Genomic DNA, 21,287 nt, shown 5'->3' with positions numbered 1-21,287 from the left:
AAAATCAAGGCCCTTTAATGTTTTCTGTGTGAAAAAGGGACTTTGGTTACCAGGTTTGTCCACAGGTTCACTGTCCTCTGCACCTGGCCATGTGGCACCTTGTACAAATGTTGGCAGGTCAAAGAGGAGACAGTCGACTATGTTTGGCAGACCCCTGAACATTCACAGCTGCATTCTCCATTCTCCTTCCAACTCCAATGACATGCAACACAGAAGCAGAGGCTTCTAGTAGGCAAAACGATAAAGCATGAGTTATGGGAAAACCTAGAGTTTTAAAAGTACGTACTATTTTTGCGGATGTTGATATTGATGATGAGCATTGAATCAAATGTTCTGTATTATCCTATTGCAATATATTTTTTACAAGGTTCACACTGATTCAGAATGAGCTTTTGATACATTAAGTGGCAGTTATATGATGTATTTTCACTTAAAGAATTTCCAGTTTACATGTTTTTGCAAACACAGCTGATCTTTGATTTTTCCTGTTTAAGGATACTTTCATCAAGGAAACTAATGACACATTGTCAACTGACATTTTTATTCATCTTACTGGTATTGGATAATCGCAAACCGAATTAGTTTGGTATGTAAACAGAAGCAATCTTGACTTCCTTTATTGCCATGGGGCATGTAATGCAAGACAGTGGGTTGGACAGTTGAGGAACTCAGCCTTTCCCAGGTACCATTACACAACTTGAACTCAGTTCAAAGCACATGGAGCAAATACTTTGGAACGCTAGACAGCAACTTCATAACATGTCAGAACAGTATTTGTGAGTGAATGCCCAGTGCAGTACATACAGCATGTGACATGATCTATCCAAGCCCCTGCTCATGTTTAGTGCAGTAAATGCCTTTACCTATAACCACAGACTTGACTCTCTACATTTCTGGGAAAAGAGACAGTGACAAATTTAAAAAAACAATACTTTCATAAATGGAAAACAATATGCAAATGATTAATATTTACTCTCTTGCTTATCACACAAAATAACAACAAATAAATAAACACCACCAAGAATTCAACATGCATGTCTATAAATCTTAATATGTCTTTACATAGACCCTTTCCACATAGGCAGCAGTACTTTACTTTCTAATTTGGGAGGGCAGTAGGGAGATAAACATTAAGCATCCTTGGAATGCATCACCTGTAACAAAATACTGTAAAACAAGATGCAACACAACTATATCAGAATCACAATGAACACTGTTGTAACTTATGTGCCTCGACTTAAAAATGCCATCAGCAAATGAGAGGTGAAAACACAGTGCCTTAAATTATTCTGTTTCACAGTGAACTATTCTTTTTAAAACACTGAAGGAGGCATTTTACGTTGATGGAGACTGTCGATAAAATGTGGTGGCCCACATCAGCCCCTATATAAACAAACAGCAGAATAAAATAAAACATTATGGCTTTGACAGTGGCCAAAGATAAGAGCCATCCATCAGATTACAACAGAGAATGTGTTTCAGGCTTGGAAGTTGAAGTTTTCTGTAATCTTGAGTGGAAGGATATATCAGCTACATCTGCTGCTTCATGTTCGCAGTGCTAGCAAGAATCAAATTATTTTACCATTAGCCACGCAAGCCAGGTCAAAGTCCAGTATAATTTAGCAAGACCAAGGAACAATATTTAAATATGAAAACATGGCAAATGCCTCAATAATATCAAAATCTTAAGAACCAAAGGTTTCTTTTGTCAATCTTATATAAAATGCTAAAAATGCAATTAAGAGTTAAATGTGTTATACCTGGGCAAATGTGCCCCCCCGTCTTCAAATTAGACTAAACTAAGGGAACACAAACAGACCTGGTAATCACTACTTATTTAGTAGCTATGAAACAACAAAAATAAAACCCAGAAAAAAATGAGTATTTTTTGAAAAACAAATAAGCAGTTAAACACTGCAGAGTCCAATAAGTGCCAACTCAGTCAGTACACACTGATGTAAAAGACTGAATTTGGATGCAAATCAAAGAGAAAAGTATTTTGTTGAACACACTTCCTCAAAGAGTCAGCCCTTATTTCCAATGTCAGTGGGCACTAGAGCATTAGCAAGACACAGCCCTCTAACTCAGAGAATCTTAGAAGTAAGACCACCTTAAATGCTCAAGTGAAAGCTAACATAAAATGTGTACCACGGCAATGTACCTAGAAAAAAAAATAGTAACAGCAAAAATCATTGTTCGTACTCTGTCAATGCCACATATCTCCCCCCCGCCATATTCACAAAACTTACCTCAGTGTAACCTTGTTACAGGCTTAGCAAATCTGACTTAACTTCTACACAGTACTGAAGATTATATATATTTCTCTAAGGTTAGTCTACTGTAAAAAAAAAAAAAAAAAAATCAAAACAAGCAGAAAATCCAACAAGCCACAGGAGCCTTTGTGAGGAAAGACAGAAAATATCATGCAGTCATCGGTGCCAGACTGCAGAAAGCAGACACAAAAAATGACTGTCCCAGTGACACTGTACAATAATTCTGCTACATCTGTAACTAAAGAACCCAAGGGAACTCAATCAAAGCTGCCTCACCCACCCCACCCCAACCTGTGTTGTACCATTGGTTATCATGTGCATATGCAGGGCAAACGTGGATGTGTTGGTATCCATTTACGCCTTAGCAGCAGGAGGAGCGGGCCGGCTTGCGATTACCATGCAGGTCGATGGTGCTGCTGAGCAGGGCATGGTCAACATGATCATCGGAGGCCAGCACCGCCCGTACAGCTGCCTCAAAGGCAGCGCTCACATTAGTATCATCCTTGGCACTGGTCTCAAAGTAGGGGCAGTGACCATTTTCCTCGCACCAGGCACGTGCCTCCTCCTCGCCCACCTCTCGCTCCTCTTTGTCCACCTTGTTGCCCAGCACGACAAATGGGAAGAATTCGGGATCACGCACATCTGAGTAGCGCACAAATTCCCTCTTCCAGGCACCCAGGTTCTGAAAGCTATGCACGTCGTCCACTGCAAATGTGAGCAGGCAGCAGTCGGCGCCACGGTAGAAGGGTGTGCGCAGGGACTTGAATCGCTCTTGGCCCGCTGTGTCCCAGATTTGCAATGTGACTGGTCGTCCATCCACCTCCAGGTCACGGTTGAGGAACTCCACACCGATAGTGTGGAAAGACTGAGAGTCGAAGCGGTCAGTCACATAGCGGTTCATGAGAGAACTTTTACCCACACCGCCATCCCCCAGCAGAATCACCTTCAGAAGGAGGCTCTTCCCACTCATGACGCCAGCAAAGGCTGGGTGACCCACAGCCTCAACGTAACCTACACATACACACACGCACAGACACACAAACACTGATTAAATGAATGCCATGGATTATGCAGTTATAAACTAAATGTATGAGAAGGTCTAACCTTTTTGTAAGTGGACACCAAGCATGCTAAATTTGAGCCAGTAATGTGATTTCTTATACAAAATAGTTGTGGTTGCACAAGTGTTTAACTAAGCGGATGACTGAGACTTTGAACAGGGTTACTCCCTCTTGTATACGCCAGAGAGATTGGTTAACCTTTCAGAACACAGAGAGATCGGTTCTCTTTTGTATTTCGGGGAAGAACGTCGTTATGTACGCGTTTTTTTTGGGGGGGGGGGGGGGGGGGGGGCTGGGCTAATCGAGACACATTAGCCCAAGTACTTTGGTTGATACAGAAGATATTCACACTATAAGCAACCGTCTGAAAAAGCCTTAAATAAGGGGTCGGGATAAGATGAACACTGAAATTGACATGATTTTTGTTCTAGTCAAGGGTTTATCTATTTAACTGCTCAGCTATGACATATCACATAACATCACATGCTAGCGTCATTATGAGCTCTGAATGAGCAATAACAGTGAGTCAGTAAGATAAGGGCACTAAACAGGAAACATCACTTTTTCCACACCCTCCTACTTCGCGCAAGCGTATTCGTGGCTTGCAACTACTAAAACTATTCTTACGTTTCCATATTACGTTCTGTCTCAGTGTGTAGGCCTAGAATTACATCAGCACAAATTTTTTTTGTTTTACTAGTTATTTATTCTGCATTGTGCAAAACAAAATAGTAAAGCATCTATGCTATCGTAAATATTATCCTAGCTAGGTTAGCCAAGCTAGCTAACCTAAAATTAGATATCCTAGCTAGCTAACCTATATTTCAATCCGCAACGTTCTTTACTAGAACGGTTCAATTTGTGCTTCTAAAAATCATTTACATCAGCTAACCTAAATATCTTAAAAGACAATGGTTGCCGAAGTTTTGAATTAATTTACTTGTGTTGAGATGTTCTCTAAATTACCTCATTCTCTATGGTGACGAGTAGTGGCTTGAACAGCCCTGCTGCTGAGATTTGCCGTGCATCGTGCATGTACTTGTCAAGCGACGTCCTTCCAGCACCAATCCCTGCCCATGGTCCTAAGGTCCATTCAATACGTACAGATTATAGTTTTAAAAAGAATGTCGGTCAACAGCATGTTATTTTGCCATTACTAGGGTATGATATAAAATATTTTAAGATTGTATATACATTTTCTGGTTGTTTACATATTTTACTTTTAGCTCTCGTTTTACACTGTGATAAGGCATCCAACGCGCTAGGTGGTGATAAAGCCCACAATTCCGTTTCCTTGGGTAGACGTGAAAGAAAGCAGCTGGTTTAGGTAATTCAAACCTCCACTTTCTGCATCAGCTGAATACCATTCTGTTTCTCAAAAACAATTAGGTGAAGACCAAAGGAACTGAATATTCATAGCATGCAACTGCTCTAAGAACGGTAAGGAACTATATGACTAGTTTTTATCAATTGTACCAATTACTAAAAATGATGCACCGCTGGGGGATGCACCAGATGTAAACCGACGTTGCATGACGCCCCCACTACAATAAATAGCAGCCTAGCATATTTGGAGTGTGCGAGGAATTCTTTTTTTCTAATATTCCATATGCTCTTAATTTTAAAATTTAGGCCACTCTCATATTCATCGCCAAGAATAGCCTGTGCCCTTTTTTAATAAAACGGTTAGTTCCGAACTCTCAATCTGATTGGTTGAAATGTGTTCTAATCGCGTGGAGATTCCTAATAACTGTTTTCAGCCCGCTGATGCATTGAGTAACGGCTAGCTTTACGCACCCAACCATCTAGCTAATTTGTGCGTATACAAAATGTTCCCATAACTTGAATGACTTTTATAACATAGCTTTACGACTGCAGCCCACTTGACTATACTCTGAAGGAGAGGTAGAACCACCTCAAACGGTAAATCTGCGATTACTTTGAAAACTTTGAAAACAGTCGACTGCTGTGAATGTAGAGCAATTAAACACACTGAAGCCGCCAGCGATGCGAGCTGGTCTGTTGCGAACCCTTAAGCAGCCCTTTTTGTCTATCTGCACAAACTGAACGGAAGTGTAGGCTCTAATGACAACTAATAAATAACTCAGTTCTATCTTCTACTTCTTAAATTGTATTTTTAGTTTTTTGCCTTTGTTCGTAACTTGACAGTGCTATATAAACCTTTGTAGTTAGGCCTCTGTTAGGCATGTATCTTATTTTTTCTTAGGTTTTTTTTTTGTTCAAGACCATAGACTCTCCGTGCTGTGATTTACCAATATTTAAAACATTTATGTTTTGGGCTTTATATTTATATTTTGTTACTTTATATTGTAGAACTGTTGAATAAAAGCAATAGAACACTTGACATGTTCTTATTCTGGTGTTCTGTGGCTTAAGTAAACATTTTAATACAGAAAAATTAACCCATGCTAATTTGCCTTTTAGATGCAGGTTGAAAGTGGGCTTGTGCTCTGTTTGTGGCTTGGGCTGTGTACACTACCATGCAGGTCCCTGGAGCCAGCAGACACTGTGGACAGTGGAGCATTCCAGCCCCAGAGTGCCCTTACTGGCATGGAATTTGTCACTGTAAGTTCTTACAGAGGTCCGGGCAATAGTGACACACGCAGTAACAAAGAGTTGCCCATTCTCCTTTGGTGGAGCGCCAACCTCTTCCCCCACTTTCCTGGTAACAGGGAACGCGTGGACTGTCCCCGCTCCTCTTGCCTAGTTACACACAACCGCAAAGTACAGCTGCACCGCCGCACTACTTCCATTATTTTCTATGGTACAGACTTCCGTGCATATGAGGCACCACTGCCACGTCTGCCCCACCAGACATGGGCACTGTTCCACGAGGAGTCACCCATGAACAACTACATGTTCTCTCACAGCCCTGGAATTCGCCTCTTCAACTACACAGCGACATTCAGGCGGGAGTCTGACTACCCCCTCACGCTTCAGTGGCTGCCATCACTTGACTACCTCCTGCAGCCTCCTTCAGTTTCTCTGCAGGAGAAGAACCGTTGGAGACAGGCCGGGCTAGCCCCAGTGCTCTACATGCAGTCACACTGCGATGTGCCTTCTGACCGTGACCGCTATGTCCGGGAGTTTATGAAATACATAGAGGTAAGATGTGGCAATATGCAGTTATAATAAAATTTGCAACAATACAATTTTTCTAAAAGTATTGTGGATATTGCCAAGAATTCCAAAACATTCCATTGGTTTTATGGAACTGAGAGAAATTTAGAATTATGTCTAAGTTGTGAGTTAACAATAGTTGCTGGTAATTTCATTTACGGCAAAATTTTGTTAAATGATCAATATTTTTGTTAATAATCTACCTGTATATAGAGGTAGCCTTGCTATAAATATAGGAAGAATGACTGACTACATTTCCATTCTCTTTCCTGTATAGAACTTGAATCACATTGGTTTGACCCAGTACTGAGGTCATTGGTAAATTGTAGTAGACGGAGATACCACTGACATTTTTTTTATTAATTTCTTTTTAGGTGGACTCATATGGAAAGTGTCTGAACAACAAGCATCTGCCTGAGCACCTGGAGGACACTAGCACCGCCACAGGTGAGGACAGCCTGTTCATGAGCTTTGTGGCCCGTTACAAGTTCCATCTTGCCCTGGAGAATGGCCGGTGCCCTGACTATATGACTGAAAAACTGTGGCGACCCATGCATCAGGGATGTGTACCTATCTACCTGGGCTCATCATCAGTGGCTGACTGGCTTCCCAACCCCCATTCTGCTGTCCTCATTGATGACTTTTCCTCCCCCCGAGAGCTGGCCAAATTCATCAAGGCTCTGGATGAGGATGATACTGCATACATGCAGTATTTGGAGTACAAGACACACAGCAAGATCACTAATCTGCGCCTCCTGGAAGGGCTTCAGAACAGAGAGTGGGGTGTCAATGACATGAGCAAGCCAAACTACCTGAATGGCTTTGAGTGTTTTGTGTGTGATGGTGAGAACAAACGTCTGGTTGAAGAAAAAGCACACTGGCGAAACCCGGAAAAAAACCCTGCACCCCACCAAAGGATGGCCAACAACAGCCATATGGGCTGCCCTCTCCCTAGTCCAAGTTATGGCTCCTTAGATGAGATTGACCCCAACGACACGTAAGTTTTTCATGTTTCACATCTTCACAAGTGAAAGAATTGCAGTAAAATTTTTCACCATGGTCATAAGTAGCAATTGTCTAAATGAGATCAAAAGCATGTAATATGAAGATGTGTGTTTTGAAATATTGCATGTCTGTGTTCAGCTGGGTTCAGATGTGGCCACAGGACTACTGGCAGAGTCTAGACCAAGCTGAGGGCCTGGTGTCACTGATAAGTCACAATGAATCTGACCCTGGACTGCTCTGGCACCACATTCACAGCATAGCCATGAGGAGAGGCAGGGGCCAGTGATATGCAAGCCTCTCCAAGGAAGCATGTTACCTCTTGGACTCACCTATGAGTAGGTTTTAATCGTTATTTATTCTGCCAAAGCCCAACAACTTGGAAAAAAGAGCCACTTATGGTTGACTTGTCCATTGAGCAATTGTAAAATTGCTTTCTTCATTTAATGGAAAACTGTGAGTAACCTCTGTAGGTGGGTCAGCTAGCAAAACTAGAGGAAACAAAATTTGTATTTGAAGGGTTACCACAGAAATTTTTATAATGCACATTATGTATATAGAATTTGAAGATGGTGTGTATGTGCAATTTTTGTAATTGAATGGCATATTACATCTATTTTGGCCTGTGCATGACTGACTTACATATTCATTGTTGCATTGTTTGCAGTGTTACAAGTCACGAGAGGTTTTTTGACATTGTTCATATGGATATACTTTAATAAATAATCCACATAAACAAAGCATTAGAATGAATCTACTCTTATCACTGCAACTGTTAAGTCTTTTTGTGATTTATGAATGTCAGGTTGCTGAACAAGACATTTAAATGCAGCTGCTTTTTTATTCAGCAGATTTCTTTGTAATGAGGTTTTTGGGTTCGATAAGTGCCTTGGAATGTTTATATTTTCATATTTCTTATTTTCATATTTTATAAAGGAGAATAACAAATTAAAAGGGTTATACACAAACCTTTAATTCCAGTGTGGATAATGTTTTGTAGCAGTAAGTAAAAAAAGTAGATATTTCAAGGGTCAAAATGTATTCACATTTTTTCCAAAATATATTCAGCTTCTAAAACATTAAACTGCTAATAACTGATGGTTAGCAACAGAAAATACAGATATGCTCATACAAAATTTCAAGTCTGAAACTAAGATGTCCAATAAGATGTTAAACATGACAACCCTGAAATTAGATTACTGTAATTTTACCAACAAACACATTTTGCACAATTAAGATTAAGTAAGGCTATATAAAACAGGAAAACAGAAGTAGGAATGCAAAAGTAATTCATAATAACATACTGCATTACTTTCTCAGGGTAACCAACATTCTGCAATAATTAAAGAGTAAGCACAAGCCTAATCAACCCCTCTCTAATGTACATTGGCATAGCAGCTCTCACAATGGACGGTCCCACGGTGCAAAAACATGTTGTCAAGAAAATCGCCCATTGGCTTACTGCAGATACCACACTGGGGGAGGGAAGAATGCAAAATTATGTTAAGTTGCTGGCAAAACAGCAGTGCAGCTCCTCCAGGGTTACCTCTGAAATTACTAGTAGAAAGTAAATTACATTTTGTATATTTTTATATGGATATAGTTTGTAATTATAATGAAGTTTACTAATTTACTTTTCAATTTAATTAAGTTAAATTACTAAAACCTGGCATACAAAAAGCACCTATTCCTGGTTTAACATTTGTAACTGATTTCAGGTATACTTGATATGAAAGCTTGCCAGTAAAATGAACATGTTCATATGCACTAAAGGATTCTTTTATATTACGCAGAATTCTAAAATGAAATTGGATTTCAAGTTATCTATATAACATCTCAAAATTATATAGATCTTGATAAATGTTTACAATCAATTAAAATATAATTAAAATAAAAATGTATTTCATGTAAATACTACTTTCAACAATCACTTTACTACAAATGCTACTTTATATGCTACTTTACATAATAGATCTACAGTTTCATTCTATAGCCCAATTATTTCCATACACAGTTGGTGTTGGCTATACTCTAACCCTTCAACATTAATCAGTTTTTGACCACATGGTTTCTGGTAAATGGTGATGGACCACTTTGGTGATGGACCACTGTCAGCCCAGCAGTGCCACTGGCACAAGTAAAAACTCCAGCACCTCTGCTGTGTCTTGACAAACACTTATACCTGCTCAACACCCACAGACATGCCACTACCATATCAGTGTTAATGGGGTGCCATATTATCATCCAGCAGTTGAAAATATCCAGTGAAAAATTAGATAGAGGGTGGTTGATGAACTGGAACAGAGGTTGCTGTCTGTAAATACACATAAAATGCAGCAAGGTGTGCCTAATAAGATGCCCAGTAAGTGAAGATGCAACATATACTGTAAAATACCTTAAAGCAATCAGGGTGGCATGAGATGTTAAGATGCTCAATTGTGATCTTGGCATCATTCCCTACAAGCCTTCCACAATACGTGCAGGCAGTCGCATTTACACTGGCAATCAGAAATGAAATGGTTATTGCCAACATCATTCAAGAGTGAAGTTATAATTAACACTTTCATACATTCACTAAGTGAGGATCTTTGAACAATAATTAAACTGCTTTTTAGTTGTAGTAGTTGTTCACTGTAAGTCAAATAAGACTCACTTAACCTTATTATTCTTCAGAGTTTCCTAAATGACATTCTTGGACACTGTCACCCAGATCCTGCCCAACATCCTCTCTGATTACTGCCCATCAGGCTTCAGACTTGCCTTTATCAGCCTACCTAGTATCATGTATTACCTGGAGGGGCTGCTGTATGCATATCTGGAGATGGTTGAAGTCAAATAGTCCCCATCACTGGAGGCAAGGACACAAAGATCAATTTTTTACACAAGATCATAACTTATCCCATTGACTCACTGTACTGCCATATTGAAAATAACAGCTGCTCTGATTTCTTTGCTTCAATACTATTACCACAGTTTGTACAATAGCATGTTTTATTCTTATGCCTACTTAGAAGTGTGTCTGGCCATAAGGAGCCACAAGAAGCTAAATTATACAGCCATTAGAAATACTTGTTTTACACTGACCCCACAGTAGTTTCATTGGTTTCCCTAACAATGGTTTTAATTAGTATTTGGAGGGGAGTCTACCCAGGGCTTCTGCATTCATAAGTGAATCCGACCCTGGACTGCTTTGACACAACATTCTCAGCATAGTCATGATGAGAGGCAGGGCCCAGTGACATGAAAGCCTCTCCAAGGAAGCATGTTACCTCATGGTCTCATATGAGAAGTTGTCAATCATGGATTATTTTTACTCTAGCAGCTTGGAAAAAACACTTATATCTGATTTGTCCACTGAGCAAACTGAGCAATTGTAAAATTGCTTTCTTCACTAAAAGGAAAACTTTAAATAAAATCTGTAGGTGGGTCAGCTAAGCATACACCCAGCAAAGCTAGAGGAAGCAAAATTTGTATTTAAAGGGTTACCACAAAGGTTTTTAGATGATGAAGTATTACCTGGAGGGACTGCTGTATGCATATCTAGAGGTGGTTGAAGACAAATAATCCCCATCACTGTACATGAGGACACAAAGATCAGATCTTTCACACAGGATCATAAATTAAGTCCCAAATTTTAACCCACTGAATCACTGTAATGCCATTCTGAGCAGAACAGCTGCTATAATTTCTTTGCTTCAATACTATTACAACAGTTAAACTATTAAAACAATAGCATGTTTTATTCTTATGCCTATTTAGAAGGTTTCTATGTGTGTCTGGCCATAAGGAGCAACAAGACGCTTTATTATACAGCTATTAGAAATACTTCTTTTATACTGACCTGACAGTATTTTCAGTGATTTCCCTAACAATGGTTAGAGTAGTACTGGGGTTGAGTCTAACCAGAGATCCACAGTTATAATCATTAGTCTAAGAATTAAGTGAAGTGCATCTTACCGGACATCATTTTGTGTGGACAGTTCAGACAAATTCACATACTCTTTGACATAGACAAAGCTCCTATAAAAGAGGAGAGGTTAAAAGATGCAAAACCTAGACATGTTTTTTATTCAGTGGGTTTCAGGTACTCATCTGCCACAAGGCTACATACCTCTTAGTGTCAGCGTCCAATGACCTGGACTCCTGGGCAGGACTATCTTGCACTCTGGAGTAGGTATAACTGCTGTTCAAGATCAGATAACAGGTAGCATTAAACTCTTGGAGAAGTGAAGTGCTTTGCAGGCAACATAATAGAAGATTTCAACTCCTGTAACTGCACTTGACTTTGGTTTGCCAGCATGGTATTACCATAACCCTTCTCAGAATTACGCACCTCCTCTCTTTTGAAAAGCAAGTAAGGGATACCAAAAAGGTGTTCTGCATGTTTTCAAGGAACAGAAAAAGGGAGTGTTAAGGATCCAGTGAACTAGGGCACAAAGTCCCACCATCCTTAAAAGCACATGTCCATAAACACAGTGTTAGGTGTTGTCTATGGACAAAGAAGTTGAGTAATCCAAGACAGAGTTAAGAGCTGAACTTCTAAAAGCTTGCCCTAAATGCAGTACTTCAGCTGTCCATCTCTTATTTCAGAATGCCAGTATTGAACAGGTACAGAAAGATTACATGATCTTACATATCAAGACGTGACTGTAGGAACAAAGCTCTTGCTCTAAAAATAGCCTGCCACTCATTCAAAATCTAGGACATGTCCACATCCATCTAATCTTAATTGGTTTTAAGGGTTTCTCTAGGCAATCTACTGTGCCATTACAATGGTTGTGTTAAATAAGAACTGATGTCCTATGCAATACATATAGTGAAGTGAATGCTGTCATTGCAAAGATTATAAACATTGTAATAAATTTAAAGTGACTTAACATGTTCAACCTCTGATCTCTTTAATCTGTAAGCATATTTTAAACAGATGACATGAATGCCTATTCTGTGGATTATATTTAACATTACTGTGTTTGGTATCTATGTTTTACAGTAGAAAAATGAACTTACTCTGCCATTGGTTGTGGGTCAGCCTTCATATCACTATGGAAAAAAGTTAAGAAATCACAAATCGCACACTAGCCCTTTAAATGATGAGCCAGAGTAATCAAATGGTGTTCTTTTTGAGGTCTATGAAACTTGCTGAGTATATTTAGCCTGGATCTAACATGGTAACGCTAGTACTACAGTGGAAGCAATGGTGTTGGGTTGATCCTGCCTCCTTCAGCAATCCTAATAAGGTTGGATTTGCCCTGCCCAGTCCAACAATGTTAACCCCTTACATCAACAGACTATATGCCTCTTTGTTTTACTCTTTATCCCTTTTTTTCTTTTTTAAGGCTCACTGAAGCAATTTTAAATAAAACTTCAAATATGCTTCCATGCTTTCCTATCAGTTGTGACAAAGGAGATAAGAGTTTTTGGACAGGAAGATCCAACAGGTGGGTTGGGCAATATGTTATATGTTATCATGTTAACATGATTATGTCACAATATGCCTATCTTATGGTTGTCAGAACTTCTAGAAACACTGACTAAATAAATAAGAGAGACTGCTTACAGACAACAAACACTGGTGTCACACTATCCAACTGAAATTGCACAGTAGCTAGTAGGTGATTGGATATATTCCAATAACATATTTTGTTATTTTTATTTTTCATCCTGTTAGCTTGAATAGCTTTTTTGTAAACACTTAAACATTATTACATCCATGAGCTTTAAATGTGGCACTACTGCACTACTACAGAGTCTAATACTAACCTTCTGTGTTTTTTGTGCTGCCTTTAAAGTAAGAGCCTTAGAGTTTTTTTTCTTTTCTTTTCTTTTTTTTTTTTTTTTTACCTTTTCTTTATTGTGGTGTATACGGTGGATGATGTCCACTCATCCCATGGTGACCCACTGTCAGATTCCCTAAGACATATTATATAATGATGGTTTTAAGTGTGTCGTACAATTACTAATATATTTTGAAGAGTTCATTGATGACACTTGTAAAGGAAAGAATAGGCTCCCCTATCTGGTAAAGACTAGACAGTGGTTATTTCTATAACATCAGTGGTTCACAATTAGTTCTTGTTCACTAAGCCAAATGTTTCAAATGTGGGCAATAGTAATACAAGCAATGAGAAAGATTAAGACTGTGAGAAGGAATAAGCAAGACAGAGATGACTCACTTTGTTTCATATGTGAGAGTCTGCTTCTTGCTCTTCTGACTGAAACACAGCATCCAAAATCACATCACACACTGACAGACACAAACACAATACAGCACATGCGCACTGCATACCCAGTGTTCCTCTAAGTGTCACTTTTGAGGCTAGAACACAAAGAATGCACTGACACCTGCTTGTGCCTTCAGCACCGCCGATCTGCACTAGTGTTTCCTAGACAGGTAAATGTGCCAAAAGAACACGTTTGATAATCAAATCCCATGATATCCGTGTCACTGGGAATATCATCATCTGAGGTGCTCATGACATCACCAGCCATATTCTTACTGAGATAGAAATAAATAAATAACTCTTGATGTATCTAGTCCATATGCTACAGTTCCCAGAATACTTTTTTAAAGGTATTAAAATGTATACAGATAGACCTGAAGATATATTTTAGTTTAATAAGCAGTGCACTTTCTCAGACATATGGTTAAAAGTGCTAGGATGCATCACTAAAGAATGCCATTACATCAAAAACAAATCAAAAACACACCAAACAAGATCTATTATATTTTTTCAATAAAATATCATCATCATTCATATTCTAATGGAGCTGTCCCTCATCTCACACCTCACCTCCATTCAACTCTGACACCATTAACATCACTGAGCATTATTGTTTTGGCATTTTCCATACGGATTTGTTGACAAGCCTATCAATCCATCCTATCATCCCCTTCTCCTTCTCATCATCATCATCATCAGCACCCCCCAACAGCATGTTGATTCATTTTGCCTGCAGGCATACCTGTCTAACATTATGGGATCAAACCGCTCCATAGTCCTGTCAGAGAAAGAGAGAAAAGAAACTGCATTTGTAATAAGTGTAATGTATACACAGATGATTGTCTTCACTGGAATTCATCACCTTTACATCCAAATCATCAGCTCTTTATGCACACATTCACTACGGGAATAGGATCAAATGGATCGGCACAGCTTGAAAAAAATTCATGGTTATTTCACTCTGGGAGATGAGAACAGTTTGTCATGTACAAAGTGAATTCTAATGTTCTCCAGTCCAGCTAACTAATGAGGAAGTTGGAGAATCAGTGGTGCCTCTACTGAATACTCATAAATATCTGTGGCTCTGTACCTTTTACTTTTATGCAGTGGTGAAAGTGTGAGTTCCTAATGTTCTACTAAAAATATAAATTAAATAGTATTACGAATTACAACAATAGGACCAAAACCTTTGGTTACAAAGTGGGTAGATGTAGGCTTATTCTTCAGCAGCTGTTTATCCATACTTTGAAAGGATGTGAATCTACACTGATGCTCTCTTTTTCTGAGACACAAATCCAGTTACACCACACTGTTTCTAAAAAGAAATCAATAAATGTATGATTGAGGGAAAATGTTGCTTTACCCCTTTGAGTCCTTTGGCAGCATTACAGTTTGAGATGTTTCAACTTCACTTTGTGTTTTGTCGCTCCTGGGCCTGCGATAGGGGCAGAGAAAAGAAATTTGGGGAAAGAGTGCAAGATTATAATTAAAGTATCCAAAATGCTTTGCCTTTAGTATTTACAATGTTATATATTGTATTTGGCCTTAAAAGAAAAGGCTAACTTGTCTATATTTTCTTTATTAGGGATGACATCAAATGCAAGCAGGTCCAATGATTCTTGAGTCTTCTCTGATTGGGGCAGAGAGCTGAGGAAGTAACCAATCATATGCTCAAATCACTATTTAAATATTGGGTATGTTGATTTTATATCCATATATTTTGAAGAACCTAAGAATGACATTGAAATGTTGAAAAAAAATTCACACTCCTTCCACAGACAATATTACTAATTAATAGTTGATGGAAAGTGTTTCTGTACCTCTTTGAATCATTCTTTGTATACATTATAGTTTGAGATGTCTCAACTTTGCTTTGCATTTTGTTGCTGCTGGGCATGTGATGAGAGCAGGGTCAAGAAATTTGGAAAAGAGTGCAAAATTATAATTATAATTATAAAGTGTCCAAACTGCTTTGCCTATAGTATTTATAATGTTATGTATTGTATTTGTAAAACACCACTAAAACATGGCCTTAAAAGAAAAAACTCACTTGGCTGTATTTTCTTTACTGGGGATGACATCAAAAGTAAGCAGGTCCAGTGATTCTTGAGTCTTCTCTGATTGGGGCAGAGAGCTGAGGAAGTAATCAATTATATGCTCAAATCACCATTTAAATACTGGCTATGTTGATCTTATATGCATATATTTTGAATAACCTAAGAATTATGTTTTGTTGAAAAAAAATGTCACATTACTTCCAGAAAACAATATTACTAAATAATTGTTGAAGGAAAGTGTTTCTGTACCTCTCTGAATCTTTTTTTGTATACATTACAGTTTTAGATGTCTCAATTTTGCTTTGTGTTTTGTTATAGCTGAGTCATTGAAGGCAGGAAAAAAGATGAATAGTAAGGCATGATGTTATAGAATCTTGAATCAGACTTGAAATATTATTTCCTTTATATATTTTATGTCCTTTATATTTTCTAAACATTTAAAACACCTTGCTTGTAGTATTTCTCAAACAATTATGTATTTGCGAAGCAATAGTAAAAGTGTGGCTCCTTTATGAAAAAAAAACTCACTCATCCATATCTGTGTCAAAGGGGATTACATCTTTTGCAAGCAGGTCCAGAGATTTCCAAGTCTTCTCAGACTGGGGCACAGCGCTGAGAGCATAACCAGTCACGTGTTCAGATCACCATGAAAATACTAGTGACATTTATTCTACATCCACATATTCCAAGGTGAAGCCCATGTTTATATTAGATATTAATGATACAGACAAGGTGGCATTCAAAATTAATGTTGCAAAAAACTTTGAATCTGATTTCAGGTAAAATAATTAAAAACCAATCCAACATATAAAATATCCACAGTTTGAGGAATTAGGCTGAAAGAATGCTCTCCAGAGGAATTAAAGCCATGCTTAAAACATACCTGTACTCACTCCGTAAAGCACTACCCTTGACTATCTCTGTTTTGTTGGTTGTGATGGTGACCATTTCTGTTGAACTGATGAGACATTATGTAAGCAAATCAGGAAGCGGAAATAAAGAATCCTTCTAAATGGCAAAGGGATAATGTTTTGCTGTACCTTCTTGGGTCCTTTGACCATACAACGGTTTTTGTTGTCTCATCTTTGGTATGTAATTTATCAGTGCTCAGCCTGAGGTAGTAGCAAGAAACAAAAGTTCAAGAGTCCATGATGTCCACATATAAATGAAACACAAATATATATTACTTTAGTTTTGCTTTTGTATCTCTGAAATTTCCATTTCTGAAACACCATGCAATTAACTCATAGTTTAAGAAACAAAAAAATTCACTTGTCAGAATTGGTGTCAATGGGGATGACATCAAGGGCAAGTAGGTCAAGAGAGCCTCGGGTCTTCTCTGACTGGGGCAGAGAGCTGTGGGAGCAGCCAACACTGCACTCAAAACCAATCTTTGCAATGCCCCCCAAAAAGAATTTTTTCCAGCTGTACAAGACTATCCTATCTATTTGAATGGGAAAGGACCTATACATCTGAAACTAATAGCCAAGCTAATATTTAAAAAAAACATGCTTGAAATTACCGGTAAAATAAAAAAAACATTATATATATATATATACATATTTGGTCTTTGGCTCAAGTAAGACCAAAAAAAGGTATTTTTCAGTTTGTTTCATTTATTACACATAGATGACACTTGCAAAGTTAACTGTACTCTAAATCTGCAATGGTATCAACATAAAAATATGTTAGGCCTGGTTATGTCTTTAGCAATAAGCCTCTTTTTACTGAAGGGTATGATTTACCATATTATATATGCTGAGCGATCTGAGACATCCCTTTCATACTTCATGAAGTGGCCTTCTCAGATCACTCAGATCACCTTAATATCCTGTTCAGCCTGTTATCCTATCCCAGTCTACTAAGGAATAGTCTGCATTCACAAAAAGAAGTAGCAGCAATAACTATTTTTACCTGAGACCCCCCCCCTCCCCCCATTTGATCACCTGCCAATTCCTGTCAGCAGGTCTGTGGTGGTAGGGTTGAGGTCCACTTGTTTCTGCAGAGTACTAAACAATTGACAAGGGGAGAGGGGCATGTTTATTAACAATGTGTAAAATAGAATTGAAATGCTTGAACATGATGACATAAGATAAAACAGGGGGCAGTACAAGGTGTGAATCTCCCTTTGAATCTTTGCCATTATAAGAGTTTCAATTCCCTCCCTCTATTACAAACAGCACATAGGTGCTCCTGAAATTTTAAATGCATATAGCAGCTATCTATAAAAGGACAATCATGGATGTAGGCATATTTTCAATTTTTACTGATAATCTCTGATAATCTAATGATAATTTGACTGACCTCTGAGTTAGATCTAGAAGATCAATGTCATTTAAGTCACTGGTCTTCTGAAGTGTTTTTACACTGAGGAAAAAGAGGCAGCCACACAGAAAATAAAAAAAGGGAAAAGACAGAATTAGCATTTTCAGATGGAATTTGCATCTTGATGAACATGACAAACATTTTGACAAGAATGATCCTTCTATGCATCCAGTTATATATCTATCTATTTATGATGATAACTATTCCATTGTAACTAATTTGTAACTTATTTATAAAAGGCTGCCAGGAATGGTTCGGTCACACTGAAGGAAGAGAAACAACAGAAATAATAACACATGCAGACCTATGGCTATAATATCACTGGGCAATGGTTGCAGAAGGCAGTATATTTTTTCTGCAGTATATTTATGTGGTTTCATTATTATGTCTCATAAACAGCTTAATGCCTCAAAGGTACCATAATATAATAGGTCTGTCATGCATTATTATTTATGATTATCTACCAGCACTATAACCACATATACATAGGTTCATGTTAATATCTCATCTAAAAAGGATGATGAACCTTTTCTTAGGAGTGATCTCTTGTTTGGGTTCAGATGTTTTGTATGGGCCTTTCTGAGCAACCAGGGTAGCTGGAGTGATTAGTTCAGTGACACTGAGGAAAGAGAGAACAATTTTTAGTATTGTTGTGAAGGGCCAAAGAATAGGCCAAAGAATAGCACTACCCTTGACTATCTCTGTAAAGCACTACCCTTGACTATCTCTGTTTTGTTGGTTGTGATGGTGACCATTTCTGTTGAACTGATGAGACATTATGTAAGCAAATCAGGAAGCGGAAATAAAGAATCCTTCTAAATGGCAAAGGGATAATGTTTTGCTGTACCTTCTTGGGTCCTTTGACCATACAACGGTTTTTGTTGTCTCATCTTTGGTATTTAATTTATCAGTGCTCAGCCTGAGGTAGTAGCAAGAAACAAAAGTTCAAGAGTCCATGATGTCCACATATAAATGAAACACAAATATATATTACTTTAGTTTTGCTTTTGAATCTCTGAAATTTCCATTTCTGAAACACCATGCAATTAACTCATAGTTTAAGAAACAAAAAAATTCACTTGTCAGAATTGGTGTCAATGGGGATGACATCAAGGGCAAGTAGGTCAAGAGAGCCTCGGGTCTTCTCTGACTGGGGCAGAGAGCTGTGGGAGCAGCCAACAATGCACTCAAAACCAATCTTTGCAATGCCCCCCAAAAAGAATTTTTTCCAGCTGTACAAGACTATCCTATCTATTTGAATGGGAAAGGACCTATACATCTGAAACTGATAGCCAAGCTAATATTTAAAAAAAACATGCTTGAAATTACCGGTAAAATTTAAAAAAAAATTATATATATATATACATATTTGGTCTTTGGCTCAAGTAAGACCAAAAAAAGGTATTTTTCAGTTTGTTTCATTTATTACACATAAATGACACTTGCAAAGTTAACTGTACTCTAAATCTGCAATGGTATCAACATAAAAATATGTTAGGCCTGGTTATGTCTTTAGCAATAAGCCTCTTTTTCTGAAGGGTATGATTTACCATATTATATATGCTGAGCGATCTGAGACATCCCTTTCATACTTCATGAAGTGGCCTTCTCAGATCACTCAGATCACCTTAATATCCTGTTCAGCCTGTTATCCTATCCCAGTCTACTAAGGAATAGTCTGCATTCACAAAAAGAAGTAGCAGCAATAGCTATTTTTACCTGAGACCCCCCCTCCCCCCATTTGATCACCTGCCAATTCCTGTCAGCAGGTCTGTGGTGGTAGGGTTGAGGTCCACTTGTTTCTGCAGAGTACTAAACAATTGACAAGGGGAGAGGGGTATGTTTATTAACAATGTGTAAAATAGAATTGAAATGCTTGAACATGATGACATAAGATAAAACAGGGGGCAGTACAAGGTGTGAATCTCCCTTTGAATCTTTGCCATTATAAGAGTTTCAATTCCCTCCCTCTATTACAAACAGCACATAGGTGCTCCTGAAATTTTAAATGCATATAGCAGCTATCTATAAAAGGACAATCATGGATGTAGGCATATTTTCAATTTTTACTGATAATCTCTGATAATCTAATGATAATTTAACTGACCTCTGAGTTAGATCTAGAAGATCAATGTCATTTAAGTCACTGGTCTTCTGAAGTGTTTTTACACTGAGGAAAAAGAGGCAGCCACACAGAAAATAAAAAAAGGGAAAAGACAGAATTAGCATTTTCAGATGGAATTTGCATCTTGATGAACATGACAAACATTTTGACAAGAATGATCCTTCTATGCATCCAGTTATATATCTATCTATTTATGATGATAACTATTCCATTGTAACTAATTTGTAACTTATTTATAAAAGGCTGCCAGGAATGGTTTGGTCACACTGAAGGAAGAGAAATAATAACACATGCAGACCTATGGCTGTAATATCACTGGGCAATGGTTGCAGAAGGCAGTATATTTTTTCTGCAGTATATTTATGTGGTTTCATTATTATGTCTCATAAACAGCTTACTGCCTCAAAGGTACCATAATATAATAGGTCTGTCATGCATTATTATTTATGATTATCTACCAGCACTATAACCACATATACATAGGTTCATGTTAATATCTCATCTAAAAAGGATGATGAACCTTTTCTTAGGAGTGATCTCTTGTTTGGGTTCAGATGTTTTGTATGGGCCTTTCTGAGCAACCAGGGTAGCTGGAGTGATTAGTTCAGTGACACTGAGGAAAGAGAGAACAATTTTTAGTATTGTTACGAAGGGCCAAAGAATTGCTGAATATGTATAAGACTGGCATTTCCTACACCTATAAATAAATATTATATGTACTGTTTGTTCCTAAACCTACAGGGTTCCCAACCCAACCCTATACAGATTCATGTTTATCTTCCTCTACCGCAACCAATTCAACCAGGCTTCACACTAGTTGAATCTAATCAGATTTGTTAAACCAACAAAAACACAAATTTACTGCAATATTACATGACACACATACACATGTATATACACAACACCATTCATGTAAAAAGGTCAATCTGAACCTTTGCTTAGAAGCAACCTTCGGTTTCGGTTCAGATGCTTTGGATGTGTCTTTCTGACCAACTGGTGCAGCTGTAGTGATTGGTTCAGTGACACTGAACAGTACAGAAATTAGGAAATTGATACCTACCTCAAAGGACTGGGACTGCAAT

General features: G+C 38.1%; 3 protein-coding genes across 17 annotated transcripts in view; 1 reads left to right on the top strand and 2 right to left on the bottom strand.

Annotated features, from left to right (window-relative positions):
- Positions 1-522: 522 nt before the first annotated feature.
- rab9b (RAB9B, member RAS oncogene family) lies at positions 523-4,437 on the bottom strand. Its single transcript, XM_027008626.3, has 2 exons — positions 4,301-4,437; positions 523-3,284 (listed from the first exon to the last, which is right to left on the bottom strand). The coding sequence occupies exon 2, from the start codon at positions 3,241-3,243 to the stop codon at positions 2,635-2,637; it is 609 nt and encodes a 202-aa protein (XP_026864427.1). The 5' UTR covers positions 3,244-3,284; positions 4,301-4,437; the 3' UTR covers positions 523-2,634.
- On the top strand, positions 4,310-8,452 carry pofut4 (protein O-fucosyltransferase 4). Of its 2 annotated transcripts, XM_027008624.3 has the most exons (5): positions 4,310-4,421; positions 4,724-4,774; positions 5,780-6,460; positions 6,850-7,472; positions 7,619-8,452. In XM_027008624.3, exons 3-5 carry the CDS (start codon positions 5,780-5,782, stop codon positions 7,764-7,766), a joined length of 1,452 nt encoding a protein of 483 aa, XP_026864425.2. In that variant the 5' UTR covers positions 4,310-4,421; positions 4,724-4,774; the 3' UTR covers positions 7,767-8,452. The 2 variants fall into 2 exon arrangements, with proteins under 2 accessions (XP_026864425.2, XP_026864426.2); XM_027008625.3 differs by lacking the exons at positions 4,310-4,421; positions 4,724-4,774 and adding an exon at positions 4,814-5,257.
- znf185 (zinc finger protein 185 with LIM domain) overlaps positions 8,430-21,287 on the bottom strand; it is a 27,117-nt gene continuing 14,259 nt past the window's right edge. For 8 of the 14 annotated variants that reach the window (XM_081698706.1, XM_081698715.1, XM_081698714.1 and 5 more), the window contains 28 exons: positions 21,138-21,230; positions 20,726-20,818; positions 20,188-20,250; positions 19,830-19,892; positions 19,160-19,243; positions 18,928-18,999; positions 18,607-18,699; positions 18,060-18,122; positions 17,702-17,764; positions 17,028-17,111; positions 16,796-16,867; positions 16,639-16,713; positions 16,284-16,367; positions 16,005-16,073; positions 15,749-15,832; positions 15,519-15,587; positions 15,262-15,345; positions 15,062-15,133; positions 14,441-14,476; positions 13,651-13,689; positions 13,319-13,387; positions 12,485-12,517; positions 11,589-11,660; positions 11,435-11,497; positions 10,994-11,050; positions 10,269-10,325; positions 9,873-9,975; positions 8,430-8,952 (listed from right to left, as the gene is read on the bottom strand). In XM_081698706.1, coding sequence (XP_081554832.1) covers positions 8,854-8,952; positions 9,873-9,975; positions 10,269-10,325; positions 10,994-11,050; positions 11,435-11,497; positions 11,589-11,660; positions 12,485-12,517; positions 13,319-13,387; positions 13,651-13,689; positions 14,441-14,476; positions 15,062-15,133; positions 15,262-15,345; positions 15,519-15,587; positions 15,749-15,832; positions 16,005-16,073; positions 16,284-16,367; positions 16,639-16,713; positions 16,796-16,867; positions 17,028-17,111; positions 17,702-17,764; positions 18,060-18,122; positions 18,607-18,699; positions 18,928-18,999; positions 19,160-19,243; positions 19,830-19,892; positions 20,188-20,250; positions 20,726-20,818; positions 21,138-21,230 — 2,008 coding nt within the window. In that variant the 3' untranslated portion in view covers positions 8,430-8,853. The remainder of the gene's footprint in view (positions 8,953-9,872; positions 9,976-10,268; positions 10,326-10,993; positions 11,051-11,434; positions 11,498-11,588; positions 11,661-12,484; positions 12,518-13,318; positions 13,388-13,650; positions 13,690-14,440; positions 14,477-15,061; positions 15,134-15,261; positions 15,346-15,518; positions 15,588-15,748; positions 15,833-16,004; positions 16,074-16,283; positions 16,368-16,638; positions 16,714-16,795; positions 16,868-17,027; positions 17,112-17,701; positions 17,765-18,059; positions 18,123-18,606; positions 18,700-18,927; positions 19,000-19,159; positions 19,244-19,829; positions 19,893-20,187; positions 20,251-20,725; positions 20,819-21,137; positions 21,231-21,287) is intronic. The other 6 variants (XM_081698713.1, XM_081698718.1, XM_081698709.1 and 3 more) reach the window with 5 other exon arrangements.

This window comes from Electrophorus electricus, chromosome 16 (genome assembly GCF_041902795.1).
Source record: "Electrophorus electricus isolate QZ-2024a chromosome 16, ASM4190279v1, whole genome shotgun sequence".
In the NCBI taxonomy this organism is placed as follows: Eukaryota; Metazoa; Chordata; class Actinopteri; order Gymnotiformes; family Gymnotidae; genus Electrophorus; species Electrophorus electricus.
This window is presented reverse-complemented; position numbering and strand designations above follow the sequence as displayed.

Bases quoted from the DNA above. Each gene is read 5' to 3' on its own strand.
- rab9b (XM_027008626.3), bottom strand. From the start codon at position 3,243: ATGAGTGGGAAGAGCCTCCTTCTGAAGGTGATTCTGCTGGGGGATGGC.
- pofut4 (XM_027008624.3), top strand. From the start codon at position 5,780: ATGCAGGTTGAAAGTGGGCTTGTGCTCTGTTTGTGGCTTGGGCTGTGT. The intron at 6,461-6,849 runs GTAAGATGTGGC...ATTTCTTTTTAG, and splicing joins AGTTTATGAAATACATAGAG to GTGGACTCATATGGAAAGTG. The intron at 7,473-7,618 runs GTAAGTTTTTCA...GTCTGTGTTCAG, and splicing joins GAGATTGACCCCAACGACAC to CTGGGTTCAGATGTGGCCAC.